Below are 19,399 nucleotides of genomic sequence, written 5' to 3'. Positions count from 1 at the left end.
CCTGCCCCACTGTGACATTTACATGGAGTGCAATTCCTACCTATCATGAACCCCTAAACAGGCTGGAGTATAAAAATGTCTACCAGGCTGCATCCCAGTGGCTCACACAAGTAATCCTAGCAATCCAGGAACCTGAGATCTAAGAATTCCAGTTTGAAGCCAGCCTAGGCAGGAAATCTCTGAGACTTTTTTTTTTTTTTTTGCCAACCTGAAGTTTGAACTCAGAGTTTGGGTGATGTGTCCATGAGCCTTTCTGTGCTCAAGGATATAGCTCTACCATTTGAGCCACAGCACCACATTCCATCTTTTCTATTTAAGCAGTACAGAGGAATTGAACCCAGGCCTTCATGTATGCTAGGCAAGCACTCTACCACTAAGTCTTGAACTCAGTGCCTGGGCACTGTCTTTGAGCTTTCTCAAGGTTAGCGCTCTACCACTTGAGGCACAGCACAAATTCCAGCTTTTTCTGTGTATGTGGGACCAAGGAATTGAACCCTGGGCTTCGTGGATGTTAGGCAAGCACTCTACCACCATTCTACCTCAGGGATAGCACCCAGGCCCCAAATTCAAGTCTCCTAACATATACAAAAAAGAATTTCCAGCCAGGTGCAGTGGCTCATGCCTATAATCCTAGCTACTCAGGAGGCTGAGATCTGAGGATTGGTTCAAAGCTAGCCCAGGGGCCAAGAGTTTGGCCTAGTGGTAGAGTGCTTGCCTAGCATGCATGAAGACCAGGGTTCAGTTCCTCAGTACCACATACATAGCAAACAGCTGGAAGTGGTGCTGAGGCTCAGGTGGTAGCCATGAGAAAATCCAAGGACAGTGCTCAGGCCCTGAGCTCAAGCCCAAGACTGGCAAAAACAAAACAACAACAACAAAAAAACCAGCCTGGACACTAAAGACCACTGTGAGATTCTTATCTACAATTAACCACTAGTAAAGTGGAAGTGGCGCTGTGGCTCAAAGGGTAGTATTGAAGCCTTGAGCTTAAGAGCTCAGGGACAATGCCCAGGCCCAGAGTTCAAGTCCCACAACTTACAAAAAAAAAAAAATGCCCACCAGTGGTAGATGCCTACCAGTGGTAGTTTAATTCCAGTTTTGAGACCCCAGGGCTACCTGACAAATTTGTTTAAAGCCAAAGCTGTTCATATCTAGGCACAGATGCCCCCTCCCCACAACTCTTGCCAGCTGTCTCCTTTTTACTGCTGCTTTTAGATGAGAACTTCCAGGGAATAAAAAATCTGCCTCCAAGGTGCTGCTGAGTATAAGCATCAAAATTAAACAAGGTCTGCCTTTTCCTTCAGTAGGAATTGGGTTTAGTGACCCTGGGACATTCCCAAGGATAGGGAGGAGATGGGAACTAGAGATGGGGTTTCATCTCCAAGGCATCACTGCCCAGAGATGGCTGGGCAGCTGAAAAACAGCCTACCTGTGAATCAGGTTGGTGAGAGGCTCAATCAGCTTCTTCCCCAGCCTGGGCTCCAGAGGGGTCAGGGCACCGAACTGCAGGGACAGCAGGGTAAGGAACGGGCCAAATGCCAGTACCACCAAAAAGGAGGGAAGGGCATAGTCACTGCCTGCAGCAGGAACAACACTGGTAGGACCATATTCCCCGGGGAGGATAGCAGAGGCTAGCAGCACAGGGTAGTACTTGCCAATTTGATGATTTTGATGAGGACCCAGTTGTTAGTGGATGATGTCATGAGCTTGAAGAAGAGTGGAGCCAGGGACAAGTAGTTCTTGGGGTTGCGTCTGGCCAGCTCACAAATGACATTGACAGCTGCTGACTGGACCCCTGAAGTTCAAGAGTGGGGCATACATATCAACAGAACAAATGTCCACACACACCAGGGTATCCACATGAGGTAACCCAGTACACAAAACCCTGTGTGGCAGCACTTCAGCAGAAGCCTGAGAACACACTGGTGGTTGACAACATGCACCCAGTCACTAATCAGACCTACAGACAAGTGTGTACAGGTGAGCATAAACATACTTGTAGCTCTGCCGAATGGCCCAGAAGTGATGATACTGAAACTCCCCACGTCCTGGTTCCCAAATATTATTTACCAACAAAGGAACCAGGGCTAATCAGAGGAATTAATTCTTCCTAATGCCATACAATAAAGTGAGAACCAGTGGTGCATATCTTAATTTCAGCTAATCAGGAAAATAGCCAAGTGGTTGAGACCTGGAGGATCGTGGTTTGAAACCAACTTAGGCAGAAATGCCAAAGTGGAGGTATGGCTCTTGTGCTAGAAGACAACAGCTGATACTAGCTGTAATCAAGAAAGCCAAGCACACACACAAATTAATTTAAGCCAGGAGCAGTGGCTCACACCTATAATCCTAGCTACCCAGGAGGCTGAGATCTGAGGATCGCCATTCAAAGCCAGTTCCAGCACTAAAAGTCCATGAAACGTTTATCTCCAATTAATCAACAGAAAATCGAAAGTGGCACTGTAGCTCAAGGGGTAGGGTGGTAGTCTTGAGCTGAAGAGCTCAGGGACAACACCCAGACCCAGAGTTCAAGTCCCACCATTGAAAATAAAATAAAATAAAAGGAGGTGGTGCAGGGAGTTTAGCCTAGTGGTAGAGTACTTGCCTAGATGCACTAAGACGGGGGTTTGATTCCTTGTTACCACATACACAGAAAAAAAAAAAAAGCTGGAAGTGGTTCTGTATCTCTAGTGGTAGGATTGTACCCTTGAGAAAGCCCAGGGACAGTGCTCAGTCCCTGAGTTCAAGAACCCAAGACTTGCAATAAATAAATGAATAAATGAATAAATAAAATAAAATAAAAGGAGGTAGCTGGGAGCTGGTGGTGGCTCATGCTTGTAATCCTAGCTAGATTAGTTTAGATTAGTGATAAAGTGTTTGCCTAGCATACAAGACGACCAGGGTTCAAGCCAGGGTTCAAGCCGGGAGAGGTGGCGGCTCACGCCTGTAATCTTAGCTACTCAGGAGTCTGAGATTTGAGGATCAAGTTTCAAAACCAGCCCAGGCACAAAAGGACCTGAGACTTTTATCTCCAATTAACCTCTAGAAAATGGGAAGTGAGGCTTGACTCAAGGGTAGGGCAGTAGCCTTGAGCTGAAGAGCTCAGGGACACCACCCAGTCCCAGGGGTAGGGTAGTATAGCCTCAGGAACAGCGCCCAGGCTGAGTTCAAGCCCCATTCATGACTCACCAAAAAAAAAAAAAAAAAAAAAAGGCCAAGACCAGGGTTCGATTCATCAGTACCACATACATCGAAAAAGACAGAAATGGTGCTGTGGCTCAAGTGGTAGCCTTGAGAAAGCCCAAGGACAGTGCCCAGACCCTGAGTTCAAGCCCAGGACTGGCAAATACTACTACTACTACTACTACTACTACTACTACTAATAATAATAATAATAATAAAAAAATCAGCATAGTGACCACTCTCCACCTTCAGGCTGATAGAGGACACCCCAAGCTTCAGTGGGACTGCGATTTTAAAGGTAAACACCACTGCAGGTAACCATAGCTACAAGCAGTGGTCATTACTGTATGATGTTACTTTATGATGCCCGCAGTTAACAACCACAGGATGAAACCACATGCAAGTCATTAAGCAGGTTAAGCATCTTTATGAAACAAAAATAGCTTTTGGCAGCTAAGCTTTCCAGGTTATTATCCCTATTATTTGAGATAACAGAATTTCTAGACAAGAAGAACTTCATACACAATCGTTGTCTCTCAAATCCACAAAGGATTAGTTCTAAGATTGCACCCTACCACAGATACCAAAATCCACAAGTGTTCAACTCCCTGTATACAATGAGATGGTAGATAGAACCTCTGTACACCCTCCTCCCATAGCAGTATTGCTATGTAGCCTAAGTCAGCCTGAATTCTCAGTCCTCTTGCCTCAGCCTCCTAGGTACACTAGCAATCACACCATTATGTGGAGCTCTGAAAGATTTTAAATCACCTCTGAAGGTGGGCAATAGTTGTTATACTATACTATTCAGAGCATGAAGGAAAAAAGTCTGCACCTCTTTAGGGTAAACATAATTCCTATTATGTTTGTGGGAATTGGAGTTTAAACACAGGCCTTACAATTGCTAGGCAGGCACTACCACATGAGCCACACCCTTATCCCTGTTTGCCTTTGTTATTTTTCAAATAAGGTTTTGCTTTTTACCTGGGCTACCCTGGACTATGTATGCATAGTCCCACTTATGTTGCTGGAATGATAAATGCATGTCATCATGTATCTGTTGGTTGAGAAGAAGTCCGGTGAACTTTTGTCCTGGCTTGTCTCAAAACTACAATCCTTGGGGCTGGGAGTTTGGACTAGTGATAGAGTGTTTGCCTAGCTTGCACAAGATTCCTTGGTACCACATACATAGAAAAGGCTGGAAGTGGTGCTGTGGCTCAAGTGGTAGAGTGCTAGTCTTGAGAAAGTCCAAGGACAGTGCTCAGACCCTGAGTTCAAACCCCTGGACTGGCAAAAAATAAATAAGCCAGGTGCTGGTGGCTCACGCCTGTTATCCTAGCTACTCAGGAGACTGAGCTCTGAGGATGGCAGTTCAAAGCCAGCTTGGGCATAAAAGTTCATGACACTCTTATCTCCAATTAAGCACCAGAAAATAGGAAGTGGTACTGTGGCCCAAGTGCTAGAGTGATAGCCTTGAGCTGAAGAGCTCAGGGACAGTGCCCAAGCCAATGGGGCTGGGAGTTTGGCCTAGTAGTACAGTGCTTGCCTAGCATGCACGAAGACCTGGGTTCAAATCCTTGGTATCACATACACAGAAAAAGCCAGAAGTGGTGCTGTGGCTCAAGTGGTAGATCTCTAGCCTTGAGGAAAGCCCAAGGAGAGTGCTCAGGCCCTGAGTTTAAGCCCCAGGACTGGCCAAAAAAAAAAAAAGTAATACAGCCAGGTGTGGCGGCTCACGCTTATAATCCTACCTATTCAGGAGCCTGAGATCTGAGGATCATGGTTCAAAGCCAGCCCAGGCACTAAAGTCTGTGAGACTCTTATGTCCAACTAGCTACCAAAAAACTGGAAGTAGTGCTGTTGGTTCAAGGGGTAGGGCGGTAGCCTAGAACTGAAGTGCTCAGGGACAGTGCCCAGGCCCAGAGTTCCAAGTCCCACAACTAATCAAAAAAAAAAAAAAAGCAATAGATATGGTGACTGGATAAACAGAGAAAGGATCTAAAAATAAATATTAAATAAATAAAAAAGAGGCTGGGCTTCTGTGCCTCACACCTGTAATCCTAGCTACTACCAGACAGACCTGAGGATCACCATTTGAAGCCAGCCCATGCTGAAAAATTCCAGTGGGACTCTTATCTCCAATTAATCTCTGGAAAAGCAAAAGTGAAGCTGTAGCTCAAAGTGGTAGATGCTAGCCTTGAGCAAAAAGAATTCAGAGGCAGCAGCAAATCCCCTGAGTTCAAGTAACAGGACCAGGACCACCACCAACAACAACGAAGGCGGGGAGAGGGGGTGGGGTTGGGCCTTGGTGACTCATACCTGTAACCCTTGTTACTCTGGAGAGATCTGAGGATCGAAGTGCAAGCCAGAGTGGGAAGAAAAGTCTGTGAGACTTGTTTTGAGGAGAAAGCCTGAGCAGCAGCATAAGCTGGGGACAGTCCACTGATGCCCCTCCCCTCACCTATTCCTCTAGAGGCAGGGAAAAGAGCATGGCTCCTCAGGCTGCCAGCCGTCAGTCTGACAGGGGAGGGAGGGGACAGGGGAATGGGTATCAGGAAAAGTCTCCTGCTCTTATTGTGTTGTCAGCACTCCAGAGAGACATTTACCCAACCCACATCATATGGTTGAGACTATTATCTTTCTCCTGACCTGGGCCCTCAGGAATTTGCCTTCTGCAGGCCTATGTCAAGCTGTGCTCAATGCGGTCACATACAGGCTTGGGCACAGGTGCTGTTTAAACAGAAACTAATTTCTAGAGTCATTTTTTTGGGGAGTCCCAGTTATGGGGGCTTGAACTCTGGGTCTGGGAGCTGTCCCTGAGCTCTTAAGCCACAGCGCCACTTCCGATTTTCTGGGGGCCAATTGGAGACTTTCATGCTCAATCGAGCTTGCTTCTGAACTGTGATCCTCAGATCCCAGCCTCCTGAATAGCTAGGTTTATAGGCATGAGCCACTGGCACCTCAGCTTCTGTCATTTCTAAAGATGGTCTTAGTTGTCTCAGGCCAGCAGCTTAAGTCTGAACCCACCTTGACTAGGTTTCTAGTTCTTGACTTCCTCTAGCTCCTCCAGTATACCACCTAAACTTCTACCTAATGCTTCCTGGAAACAGGAAAAATCCTATTGGGACTGCAAACTATAGCCTGCTTGGTTCCCACTAGCCAGCCCCAGGTAGACTGCACAGAGGCCAAGGTACCCATTCAACTTATTACTTTGCTTCTGGACCAAAGGAGAACGTGTGCCCTCCTTTCCATACCTTGACCTCTCTGTGGGGCCTCCAGAGGCACCGTGCACCCAGGACCTGTGACTGACAATCAATCCTTCTGCCTGTATCTCTGAATCACTGCGACGGTGCTGCCTACCTGTGATTCTAGATTACAACTTTGGGGAAAGAAAATGTTCAAATGGCACCTCTTAGTTGCCACACTGCAAATACCTACCGGCTATATAGAATTCTCCCACATCAAGGTCTATACTGGCTTTGAATTGCACAGCCACCATGCTGTGGGGATGGAGGCAGGAGCAGCATTCACAGCTCTGCTGCCTTTGCCATGGATGGCTAGAACATACTATCATCCAGGCTAAGGAAGACCATGGGCTGCCAGCAGGACATGTAAAGCCTCTGAATGCCCATGTCTCCTGGCTATCAGTACAGAGTGCCAAAAGAATGCTCCATACAGACTTCCAGTGATTTCCTTATTCAATGCCCACAGAACTCCCTGATAACCTTTTGACACTGGTCACGTCCCTAAGTCTTTATCCACTAACCAGGATCAGGATCCTCTAGTTTCTCCTTCAGCCGAGGGAAGGCAGGGCGCAGTGACTCGGGGTACTTGAGGAAGACCTTGTACATGATGAGCACAGCCTTCTTCCTGATGTATGGCTTCGTGTGTGACATCTGAAGAAGAATGAAGACATCAGCACAGGCACTTATGGCTCTCTATATGGTGCACCCGGCTTCCTCCTAGTCCTGCCCATATCTCCTCAGTTCACCTCCTCACATCATCCTTAGTCTCCTTGGCCCTAATTCATCTCCTCCACCTAAAAGAAACCCTGCCCTCAAGAGCCTTCAGCTCTTAGCCACCCAACCTTCCCTGCTGCCCGCCACCCCCAAGACCACAGACTACCACTGATGGATCCCTGCCTTCTTGTGTCATCGCAATCCTCCAGTGGCCAGAAATAGCCTTCCCCTGTCTTAGTAATGCTGTAGCCTCCCTAAGGAAGGGCTGAAAAAAATTCCCCACCCCCCAAAGTCACTTAGGGACCACTGGTCTGACTGAAGCAGAGCCTGCAGGCACATGTGACTTAAGGCTCTTCAGACTACCTGATGTGCCCTTTGAGTAAGACATGGGAATTTCCCAAGCTCTCCTAACTTGGACTTCCACCAGATTTAACCCCAATGTTGTCAATCTGCAGTAGATCCCCCATCTCATTCATCAAATCTGTATGGAAACCTTCTTGGAAAAATTCTAAAACAATGTCCCCAGCTTTACAGGCCTAAAGGTCCTTGAGTGGAGTCTCTGACAATGAGTGGCTGAGGCAGCAAGTGGACAACAGGCAGAGAAATAGGCATGGCCAGAGAGGAGATTTTTTTTTGGCCAGTCCTGGGGCTTGAACTCAGGGGCTGGGCAGTATCCTTGGGCTTTCTCAAGACTAGCAGTGCTCTACCACTTGCACCACAGCACCATTTCTAGCCTTTTCTGTGTATGTGGTACCGAGGAATTGAACCCAAGGTTTTGTGCATGCTAGGCAAGCACTCTACTGCTAGGCCACACTCCTGGCCCCAGGAGATATGATTTACAACACAATCTGGCAGATCGAGAGCACATGAAGCTTATGGTGGCCATGAATGAGAAGAAATGCGGTGTTAAAGCAATTTATTTACACGCATGAGAATACAACAATGATCTGAATAAATAAAACAATGACCTAATGGATCATTTCCTATAATCCTAGCTACTCAAAGAGTCTGAGACCTGGTGGATAAAGGGTTAAAGCCAGCCTGCCAAAAAAAAATGTATGAGGCTCCATCTCCAAAATAACTAACAAAAAGCTGGTGTGGAGCCGGGTGTGGTAGCTCATGCCTGTAATCCTAGTTACTTAGGGCCCTGTAATCCTAGTTACTTAGGATGCTGAGATCTGAGGATCATGGTTCAAAGCCAGCCTGGGCACTAAAGAACATGAGATTCTTATCTCCAACTAACCATCAGAAAACTGGAAGTGGCACTGTGGCTCAAGGGTTAGGGTGGTAGCCTTGAGCTGAAGAGCTCAAGGACACTGACCAGGCCCAGAGTTCAAGTCCCACAACTGACAAAATAAAAAGCTGGTATGGAGATGTGGCTCAAGTGATAGAGCACCAACGTAGAAAATATGAGCACCCCCACATACACCTCCTGCCGGGCATGGTGGTTCACACCTGTAATCCAAGGATGGAGGTTCACAGCCAGTCCGGGCACTAAAGAGCCTAAAGATCATGAGAATCTTATCTTAACCACTAGAAAACCAGAAGTGGTACTGTGGCTTAAGGGATAGGGCAGTAGCCTTGAGCTGAAGAGCTCAGGAACAACACCTGGCCCAGAGTTCAAACCCCACAATGGACCAAAAAAAAAAAAGAAGTATGAGGCCCTTAATTCACATTCTGATAGGGAGGGAGAAGGAGAGCAGGAGGCAAGAGTGAAGGAGAGGGACGGAAGGAGGAGAGAAAAAAACAAAAAATAGATTCAAACAGAACAATGAAACTTATTCCAAGTGTTTTAGAAGTTGAGAGAGAGGGCAGTATACTGGCCATGCTTGTAATCCTAGCTGTTCAGGAGGCTGAGATCTGAGGATCAAGGTTTGAAGCCAGCCAGGCAGAAAAGTCCCACACCAGCAGACTCACTCATGGCACTTCCCTGGTGTAACATCTCAACCCTGGTTCAGGTACTCATTTATGGGGCAAAGGTAAAGCAGTAGTGAGCCCAGTGGCAAACTCACCAGTGTCATGATGTCATTTGCCAGGTCTCTAGCAAGATCTGGAGTAACAAAACAGGACAGACCAGTCAGTGCAACTCCAGTGTCATACTGGCTGGGGCTGCTCAAGTCCTGCAAGAGGAAAGGAGAAAGGTTAGAGAGGTGCCCTCAGGCTGTGAGTCCATTACACATGGTGTTCTGGGCCCCGTTACTGAGGCAAAACAATTCACAGCCACTTCTACAAGAAATAGGGACAGGTGAGGTTTGAAATGGAGGATCAGAAAACTCCAGAGCCAACAAATCTCAGGGCTCCTCACTGACAGAGGTTCTGACACAAGAGACTTAGGCAGGGACTGCCCATCCCCTAGCAGAGCTGTCCAGATGAGTGGCAGGAAGAGCCCTTTAAGATGGGATCCAGGGACTTTACTTCCACTGGGACCTTTTCTGTTTGATGATCAGGAACAAATCCTCTGCATACTTTCCACAATCCTGAGAGACTTGTTTCTCAGCTGAACAGGAAATGAATCAAGAGATGAGAAGCCAGCAGCCTCCGCTGAGCCTCTTCCTTTCACCTTGGTCCCCAGCCCTTACTAATACCTGTGTATAGCAAGGGATTTTTCTTGTGTGGGCAACTACTTATTTGCTTAGTCCTTGGACAACCAACCAATCTTTCTTTTCTTTTCTTTCTTTCTTTCCTTTTTTCTTTCTTTCTTTGTCATTTATGGGGTTTGAACTCAGGGTTTGGGTGCTGTCCCCAAGTTCTTTTTTGCTCAAGGATAGCACTCTACTACTCTGGGCTACATCTTCACTTCTGGTTTTCTGGCAGCTAATTGGAGATAAGAGCTTCATGGACTTTTCTGTCTGGGCTGGCTTTGAACTGCAATCCTCAAGTCTCAGCCTCCTGAGTGACTAGGATTACAGGCATGAGCCATTAGTATCCAGCTAGACAGCTTTCTGAAGGACCAACTTGTGCCCTGAACATCCCTAGAAGCTGTGTCTCACAAGTCTTAGGCCTTATTTAAATTTGCACAAGGGACTACATGGGGTGATGTTCACCCAGCACTTAGAGAGACTGTGAGTTCCAGAGCGAATTCCAGGCCAGCTGTGTTACATATCAAGATCCCCATCTCAAAACACAAATAAACATAAGTAAATGGGCACAGGGACCACTTCGGGTTGTAGACTTGTGGCGAGAGGAACTTGTATAAGGCAGGCTGACAAGAGGCAAAGGTGGAAATGGCAAATCTCCAAATCTTTGCTTGGTGCAGATGACATTGTTTTGTGCTCTGTCATAAAGGAAGCTGGAACTGGGGTCTGAAGCAACCAAGTCTCAGTAGACTTCCTGGTCAGGGTCTACAGAAGGGTGGGTAGGGATACACTAGGCTGAGCCTGCTTAGAGCCCCTACTGGGTACCTGATTCTGTAGGCATCGAAGTCTGGCGTGTGGCTCTGGCAGGATGTGATCCTACAGTCTTACCCTAATCACCAGTTGAGATCCAGCTTCAACAGGACCATGAATCCTGCCAGGCCACTGAGGCTCAGATCAGCACTATACATCTTCCCTATGGTGTGCCTACAAATCCCTCAGCCCAGGCACCACATAATCTTGCAGAAGTACAGCACCTCACAATCCCTTATCCCCACTATTTGAGAGCACAGGGCTACGGCTTTTATGAAATGAAAAGATGCCAGCTGCCCACTGTAAATTGCTTCTGACGCTCTGACACTTTGTAATGACTCACTCCACCATTAGGGGAGAAAGGAAAGATGATCAAAATAGCAGGCCAAAGAAGCAATATTTACTATATAGTCTCAAAACCATTCAAAGGTTAAAAAATAAATAACATGCACCTAAAATCAGGAGTAGAAAGCAATCATAACAGGGAAGAAAATGGAACTGTGGCAGAGCAAATACTACCACAGGAGGAAAATGGGAAAAGAGAAGGATCATGAAGCCAGCACCAGTGTGCACACCTTGAGCTGTCACAGCCAGTCCACCAGCACCAAGTAGAGGAAATGAGAAAAGCAAGGTGCAGAAGGTGCTGTGTTAATGAGACTTAGCCTCACAAACACACAGAGCAATGAAGACTGAGCCAGCCTAGTAAGAACCATGTCATCATGATTGCTGAGAAAACAACAGCTCCAGGGAACCCATATCAGTTTGCAAAGCAAACCACAGGCTCTCAGCTTTTCTGTCAAAATCATCCCTGGTGATCAGACACCCCAGGGTGGAGGTTTTGGGGTACCTACCTTTCGGATCTGATTTGTGGTCAGCATGATGACATCGGTGCCTTCATGAAAGCACTGGGAGGCTGCAAGGTAGCCGATTCGCTGTGGAGCCAACAGATGCTGTGTCAGAAGACGCCAGGCCCCAGCTGGGCACCAGTGGCTCATGTCTGTAATCCTAGCTACTTGGGAGGCTGAGATCTGAGGATCATGGTTCGAAGCTAGCTTGGGCAGAAAATTCCCATGAGACTGTTATCTCCAAATAACCACTCAAAAACTAGAAATGGCACACTGACTCAAAGTGGTAGAGTGCCAGCCTTGAGCAAAAGAGCACAAAAGCTCTAGGATAGCACCCTCCCCTCCATGCCACAAAAAAAAAAAAAAAAAGAGGCCAGATCCTACATCTCCCAGGCAAGGCCAGGCAGTAGCAAGCATCATGATGCTACAGATCTGTCCACTTCTAGAAGGAGGACTCTCCCACCAAGCTGGGAACACAGGGTTTTTGAAATATAATGCTCTCCTAACAGTGGCCCGTACCACAAAATCCAGCCATACCCATCCAGGTCTAATATAAGGAAACCTGAGGCTGAGTTCTGGGGATGACTCAGTCACCTCTCCACTGGGCTACAACTGATATTACCACCATTTAAGACCACACCAAGCTTTAGATACTTGAGTATAGGCAGCTGCCCTACTTGACAGAAGAAGTGGAATCACATTCCTTTTTCTTTCCTTTTTTTTTTTTTTGGTGGGTCATTTGGCTTGAACTCTGAGCCTGGGTGTTCTTCATGGGCTCTTCAGGTCAAGGCTACTGCCCTACCTCAGGGCCTGGGCATTGTCCCTGAGCTCTTCAGTGCAAGGCTACCTCCCTACCACTGGCGCAACTTTCTCTTTTTTAGTGATTAATTGGAGATAAGAGCCTCAAGATCTTTAGTGCCCGGGATGGCTTTGAACTTCAATCCTCAGATCTCAGCCTCCTGAGTATCTAGAATTACAGGCATGAGCAACCACGCCTGGCTGGTATTACATTTCTATATCATAACTGGTATGAGAAAGAAAGATGGATTCCATTAGTGCTTGCTGTATGAATGCTTAGAAATATACTGATCTCCAATAATATGTACTCTAATACATGTTAATTTTTTAAAAAGCCAGCTAGGAGTGTGGTCTAGTGGTGGAACGCTTGTCTAGCATGCATGAAGCCATGGGTTCGATTCCTCAGTACCACACAAGTGACCAGTGAATACCATACCACTGTGTCCATCTAAGGGAGGATGAGAAATGACATGACCATGATAATCACATACAGATCAGAGCCATGAAGACAGGACTACTAGTCGACATTAGCCACCTGGGCCAAGAAAATATATTAAAAGACCATCCATGTATGCAAGGTTATTTTTGAGAAACTTACTGGCAAAAGACAAACTTAATAATCAGGTTCCAGTGGCTCATGCCTGTAATCTTAACTACTCAGGAGGCAGAAATCTGAGGATTGAAGTTTGAAGCCAGCCAGGGGAAAAAGTTCCCATAAGGTTCTTATCTCGGGGCTGGGAGCTTGGCCTAGTGGTTGAGTGCTTGCCTAGCATGCACGAAGACCCGGGTTCGACTCCTCGGTACCACATACATAGAAAAAAAGCCAGAAGTGGTGATGAGGCTAAAGTGGTAGAGCTCTAGCCTTGAGAAAGTCCAAGGACAGTGCACAGGCCCTGAGCTCAAGCCCAGGACTGGCAAAAAAAAAATTCTTATCTCTGCTGGAACAGTGGCTCCTTCTTGTAATCATAGCTACTCAGGAGGCTGATATCTGAGGGTCACAGTTGAAAGCCAGACCAGGTACTAAAATCCCTGACACTGTTATCTCCAATTAACCACCAGAAAACCAGAAGTGGCTCTATGGCTCAAGGGGTAGGGCGGGAGCCTTGAGCGGAAGAGCTCAGGGACAACACCCAGGCCCAGAATTCAAGTCCCACAAATGACCCCCCCCCCAAAAAAAAGATTATTTCCAATTAATCACTCAAAAACCAGAAGTGGTTTTGTGACTCAATGACTCAAGTAGTAGAGCACTACCTTTGAGCATAAAAGCTCAGGGACTGGGAATGTGGTTCAGTGGTAGAGTGCCTAGCATGCATGAACCATGTATTTGATTCCTCATGCCACATACACAGAAATGGTACTGTGGCTCAAGCAGTACAACGGTAGTCTTGACAAAACTCAAGGACAGTACCCAGGACCTGAGTTCAAGCCCCAGAACTGGCAAAAAAAAAAAAAAAAAAAAAAAGGCAGGGGGGGGAGAAAGAAAGAAATGAAGCTTGGCACGATGGCTCATGCTTGTAATTCTAGCTACTTAGAAGGCCGAGATCTGAGGATCTCAGATCAAAGCCAGCCCAAACACTAAAGACCCTGAAATTAACCACTAGAAAACCGGAAGTGGTGCTGTGGCTCAAGAGGTAGGGCCGTAACCTTGAGCTGAAGAGCTTAGGGACAATGCCCAAGCCCAGAGTTCAAGCCATATTTCCTACCAAAAATTAATAATAATAATAACTTTGAAGGGGGAAAAATGCCCTTATGGCTGGGAATGTGGCTTAGTGTAGAGTGCTTGCCTAGCATGCATGAAGCCCTGGGTTTGATTCTTCAGGACTACATACACAGAAAAAGCTAGAAGTGGTGCCATGGCTCAAGAGGTGGATCTCTAGCCTTGAGAAAGTCCAAGGACAGTGCTCAGGCACTGAGTTCAAGCCCCAGAACTACCCCTCCTACAAAAAATAAAAAAGTTTGATTTTGATGCTGGGGATACTGACTCAGCCCATCTGAGTGTGTTTAAAAGCAGATAAGGGCTGGGAGTTTGGTCTAGTGGTAGAGTGCTTGCCTAGCAAGCAAGAAGACCTGGGTTCTATTCCCTGGTACCACATACATAGAAAAAGCCAGAAGTGGTGCTATGGCTCAAGTGGCAGAGCTCTAGCCTTGAGAAAACCCAAGGACAGTGCTCAGGCCCTGGGCCCAAGCCCAGGACTGGCAAAATAGATAGATAGATAGATAGATAGATAGATAGATAGATAGATAGATAGATAATTACCAATAAATTCATCCTGGATATATGCCTAAAATGGGGCTCAGGATGCTGGTGTTATGCTCCCTCAGGAAGGCTGGTGATAACACAGCACAGTACCCTATCTACTAGCCGGAGGGGTGAAGGGCACTGTCTAAAAAGATGAGCCCCCATTACCCTGTACAATGGTGCCTCTGACCACAGACAGACCTCAAGGATGCTCAGTGACAAGGGATCCCTCCTCTCCCCCAGGTACCTCACACCCCAGCACCCTCAGTGCCTCATTGGCCCCAGCCTCACCTTGAATGTGAATTTGGAGGCGCTCATCACCTCGATGATGTTGAAGGCAGCCCAGCTGATGTCGTACCCTAACATTTGTAACTGTTAAGAAGGGAGGCACGGTGACTTTTACTTACAAGCCAAAGCGGAGACAAAAGGTTTAAGCCATAACATGGAACATTTGCTCTAAGCACAGGGAAGACAAACTCTATGCACAAGTCTTAACACACTAATTCACCCGACACACAACCCAGGACCTTTTATTTCCTCTCCTGAGAAATGACTGACAGGTTGGGATGAAGCTCAGTGGTTAAGCTATTGCCTACCATGAACAAGGCCCTGGGTTCAACTCCAGCCTTACAATAAAAGAAAAAAGCCTTTAAAATCTACAAGGGCAGATAAATAATGAATACTGAAAGACAGTAAATATCTACAACTGAAAAAAATAGCTATAATGGCCACAAATGCAATTCCATCTCTCAGGGAGGCAGAGATAGGAGGATCCCAAGTTTAAGACCAGTTTGAGATCTACAACAAAACCTCATCTCAAATAACCCCAAATAAACAAAATGCTCCTATCGATGATGAGCCAATCAGCTACTTATGATAGCTATAATGTAAGACCAGCATGGGGGACTCCTATAACACTGCCTTTCATTACCCTACCTCTAAGGGGAGCCTAGTATATGATATGTTGATCTATGACCAAAATGGGAACCCAGATCTGTGCCACCCCATCAGGCTCCCTGGTACATCCTGAGAGGAGTGGAGCCTAAAGAATGGGCTTGTACTATGCCAGCCATGCCTGTGCCCCAGACCATATCAGCCATGTGACAATGAGATGTGGCCGAGTTAGCCCTGCATGGTGAATAGCAGCAGTCAATAATGGACAGGTGATGGGTGCACAGATGGTGGAACAGTCAGGAATCCTGGCAGCATCAGGGGTACAAACCAGAGGCAATCAGAGAGATAGATACTTACATAGGTCAGCTTGCAGACTGCATTTGCCTTCACAGCAATGTTGTCTTGTTTTAGCTCTTGCTTGATCTCATCAATGCACTGAGAGATGTACTTTGCCTAGAAAGGGGGGAATATTAAGTCACAAATGTCTAACAGTTTAATTTCAAGCAGGGCATAGTGGTAATGTCTGTAATACCAACACTTGGGAGGCTGAAGCAGGAAGATCTCAAATTTGAAGTCAGCCTGGACTACATAATGAGACTCTGTCTCAAAAAAAAAAAAAAAGTCAGGCTCAGTGGCTCACATCTGTAATCCTAGCTACTCAGGAGGCTGAGATCTGAGGATCATGGTTCAAAGCCAGCCCAGGAACTAAAGATCCTGAGACTCTCATCTCCAATTAATCACTAGAAAACCAGAAGTGGTGCTGTGGCTCAAAGGGGCAGGGCAGTAGCCTTGAGCTGAAGAGATCAGGGACAACACCCCGGCAGAGTTCAAGCCCCACGACCAACAAAAAAAAAGAATAAAAATAAATAAATAAATGGGAGGGGCGGGAGCTGGGAGCAAGGCCTAGTGGTAGAGTGCTTGCCTAGTGTGCATGAAGACCTGGGTTTGACTTCTCAGAACCACATACACAGAAAAAGCCAAAAGTGGTGCTATGGCTCAGGTGGTAGAGCACTAACCTTGAGAAAGTGCAAGGACAGTGCCCAGTTCCTGAATTCAAGCCCCAGGACCAGCAAATTCACAATACCAATGATAACAATAATGAGGTGGCCACCAGTACTAGGAGGCTGAGACCTGAAGATCTCAGATTGAAGTGAATCTGGATAAGAAAGTCTATGAAACTTTTTTTTTTTTTTTTTTTTTTTTTGCCAGCCCTGGGCTTGAGCTCAGGGCCTGAGCACTGTCCTTGGACTTTCTCAAGGCTAGAGCTCTACCACTTGAGCCTCAACACCACTTCCGGCTTTTTTCTATGTATGTGGTACTGAGGAATCGAACCCAGGTCTTCATGCATGCTAGGCAAGCACTTTAACCACTAGGCCAAACTCCCAGCCCATCTATGAAACTCTTATTTCCTATTCATCACAAAAACCTACAAGTGGAACTCTGGCGCAAGTGGTAGAGGGCTAGCCTCACCTTGGGCAAAAAGCTCAAGGACAGGGTTCAGGCCCAAAGTTCAAGTTCCAGAATCTGGGAAATAATAATAATTATGATAATTATTATCATTATTATTACAAACCAGGCCCTGGTGGCTCATGCCTATAATCCTAGCTACTCAGAAGGCTGAGAACTGAGGACTGTGGTTCAGTCAGCGCAGGCAGGAAAGTCTATAAGACTCTTCAATTAACCACCTGAAAACCAGACATGGAATTGTAGCTCAAAGTGGTAGAGCACTAGCCTTGAGCATCAGGGACTAACAAAAATAAATAATAACCGGGGCCGGGAGTTTGGTCTAGTGGTGGAGTGCTTGCCTAGCATGCACAAAGACCCGGATTCGATTCCTCGGTACCACATACATAGAAAAAAAAAATAATAACCATTTCAGAAAGTCAGACATCAAAGTGGCTCCACTGATAAGAAACATCCAGAAATCAAAAGTCAGTTTTGCAGGTGCCAAGGGCTAGGGAGAGGATGCGGTGACTGCTTATAAGAAAATGGTGGTTTAGAGATACAGAGAGAAATTCCCAGATGTATTCATTAAAGATAAATCACTTCGGACTTCTGAAAAACTCTTGGGTGAAGGTACAGCACGGACATAAAAGGTCCAAGGCCCCAAGAAGCAAGATGGTGCTGAAACAATAGGGACCCAGCCTAGCTCTCTCCCACAAGAAAATGGTGATTTAGGGATGGGAATTTGGCCTAGTGGTAGAGTGCTTGCCTAGCAAGCACAAAGACCCAGGTTCCATTCCTCAATACCACATACATAGAAAATGCCAGAAATGGTGCTGTGGCTCAAGTGGTAGAGCTCTAGCCTTGAGAAAGCCCAAGGATAGTGCTCAGGCCCTGAGTTCAAGCCCCAGAACTGACCAAAAAAAAAAAAAAAAAGAATATGGTTATTTAAGCTGGGCGCAGTGGCTCAGGCCTGTAATCCTAACTATTCAGGAGGCTGAAATCTGAAGACTGATGTTCAAAACCAGCTTGGACACTCTTATCTCCAATTGATTACCAGAAAATGCGAAGTGGCACTGTAGCTCAAGGGACAGGACAGTATCCTTGAGCTTAAGAGCTCAGGGACAATGCCCAGGCCCAGAGTTCAAGTCTCACCATCAAAAAAAAAAAAAAAAGATCATGAAAGATCATGATGGTTTAGACCGGGATTATGAGCTATTGGTAGAGTACTCACCTAGCATGCATGAAGTCCTGGGCTTGATTCCCCAGAACCACATACACAGAAAAAGCTGGAAGTGGCACTATGGCTCAAGGGGCAAAGTGCTAGTCTTGAGCAAAAAGTGGGCCTCGAGTTCAAGCCCACAGCTGGCAGAGAAAGAGAAAGAGAAAGAGGGGGAGCGAGAGGGAGCGAGAGAGAGAGAAAGAGAGAGAAAGAGATAGTAGAGAGAGAGAGAGAGAGAAAGAGAGAGGGAAAAGGCAGAAGAGAGAGAGAAAGGGGGAGGGAGGGAGGGAAGGAAGGAGGGGGAGGGGGAAGAAAGAGGAGGGAAGGAGAAAGAAAGGTGGTTTAGGGCCCATCTAGTATGCATGAAGCCCTGGGTTCGATTCCTTGGTACCACATATACAGAAAAAAAGCTAGAAGAAGTACTGTAGCTCAACTGCAGAGCACTAGCCTTGAGCAAAAAGAAGCTCAAGGACAGTGCCTAGGCCCTGAGTTCAAGTCCCAGAACTGACAAAAAAAATATGGTGATTGAATGTTCTGGACCTAGACAGTGGTGACAGTCACATGACATCCCATCATGCACACAAGCATCACATTGGATTTATCTATTCCATAGTGGACAGACTTCTTTTTGGTTGAAATGAGTAGCTACTAAGCATGTCAGCAGGATTTTCAAGTACAGTATCCTTTATCTTTGGTTTTTGTAGGCTTCTAGATGCTAAGTCATCACTTCTAACTAGACACCACTCAAGCCCCCCTGACCAGAGCAGGAGGGATGCTCTAGTCCAGATGATTGAACATGTTCCTCTGGGAGTGGCTCCTAACACAATCTGAGCCAGGCAGACATCACATGTCAGCCCCATGGAGAAGCTGAAGACCCTCATGAGAGAAGAGGTCACTACAGGACATGGCATATGAATGCCCACATCAGGCTCCCCAGGTCAAGTAATGCGTGGCAACAAGTCTGACTCATGTGTATGTGTGAGATCTGGCGCTGTTGTCTGACAATGGATCAAGAGCCACTATTACTAGACTCCTGCCCTGCTGCACGCTCCAACATACTATCCACAGAGCTACTGCTTCCCCAAGGCCAGTTCCCTAGGGACAGATGTCAGGCTCTGGTCCCTAAGTCCCTGGAGATCTGACCTCTTACCCTTGGAGGCTGCTCTCCAGAATTATTGTCTTGTCACCCCAGGACCACACTTGGACCCAGCCTGAGATCTTTACTACCAGCATGGTACCAAGGACCACAGCTGCTGCTCTGTGCCCTCCCAGTCATAGAGTATCCTGCTGAATAGTTTATAATTAAGACTTGGCATAATGGAACAAGTGCCATCATATCCTTCCAATGTGCTTCCAGTTACTAAACCCCACTCCAAGGACCCTCAGTTCTTGTTTTTGGCAAGGACATCACTGCTAATGATTTAAAAGGG

The 19,399-nt window shown here is 46.5% G+C and overlaps 1 protein-coding gene across 2 annotated transcripts in view; it reads right to left on the bottom strand.

Moving 5' to 3' along the window:
• Nucleotides 1-19,399, bottom strand: part of Ap3d1 (adaptor related protein complex 3 subunit delta 1) — a 51,419-nt gene that overhangs the window by 21,982 nt on the left and 10,038 nt on the right. Inside the window, exons 2-8 of one of the 2 annotated variants that reach the window (XM_090338840.1) lie at nt 15,662-15,757; nt 14,702-14,782; nt 11,380-11,460; nt 9,155-9,262; nt 6,950-7,079; nt 1,656-1,795; nt 1,430-1,503 (exon numbers count right to left, since the gene is read on the bottom strand). In XM_090338840.1, the coding sequence (XP_090194966.1) occupies nt 1,430-1,503; nt 1,656-1,795; nt 6,950-7,079; nt 9,155-9,262; nt 11,380-11,460; nt 14,702-14,782; nt 15,662-15,757 (710 nt within the window). The remainder of the gene's footprint in view (nt 1-1,429; nt 1,504-1,655; nt 1,796-6,949; nt 7,080-9,154; nt 9,263-11,379; nt 11,461-14,701; nt 14,783-15,661; nt 15,758-19,399) is intronic. The other variant, XM_090338830.1, reaches the window with a different exon arrangement.

Source organism: Megascapheus bottae, chromosome 1 (assembly GCF_031878675.1).
Source record: "Megascapheus bottae isolate mThoBot1 chromosome 1, mThoBot2.hap1, whole genome shotgun sequence".
In the NCBI taxonomy this organism is placed as follows: domain Eukaryota; kingdom Metazoa; phylum Chordata; class Mammalia; order Rodentia; family Geomyidae; genus Megascapheus; species Megascapheus bottae.
Note: the sequence above shows the minus strand (reverse complement) of the source record. Positions and strands in the feature narration are given on the sequence as shown.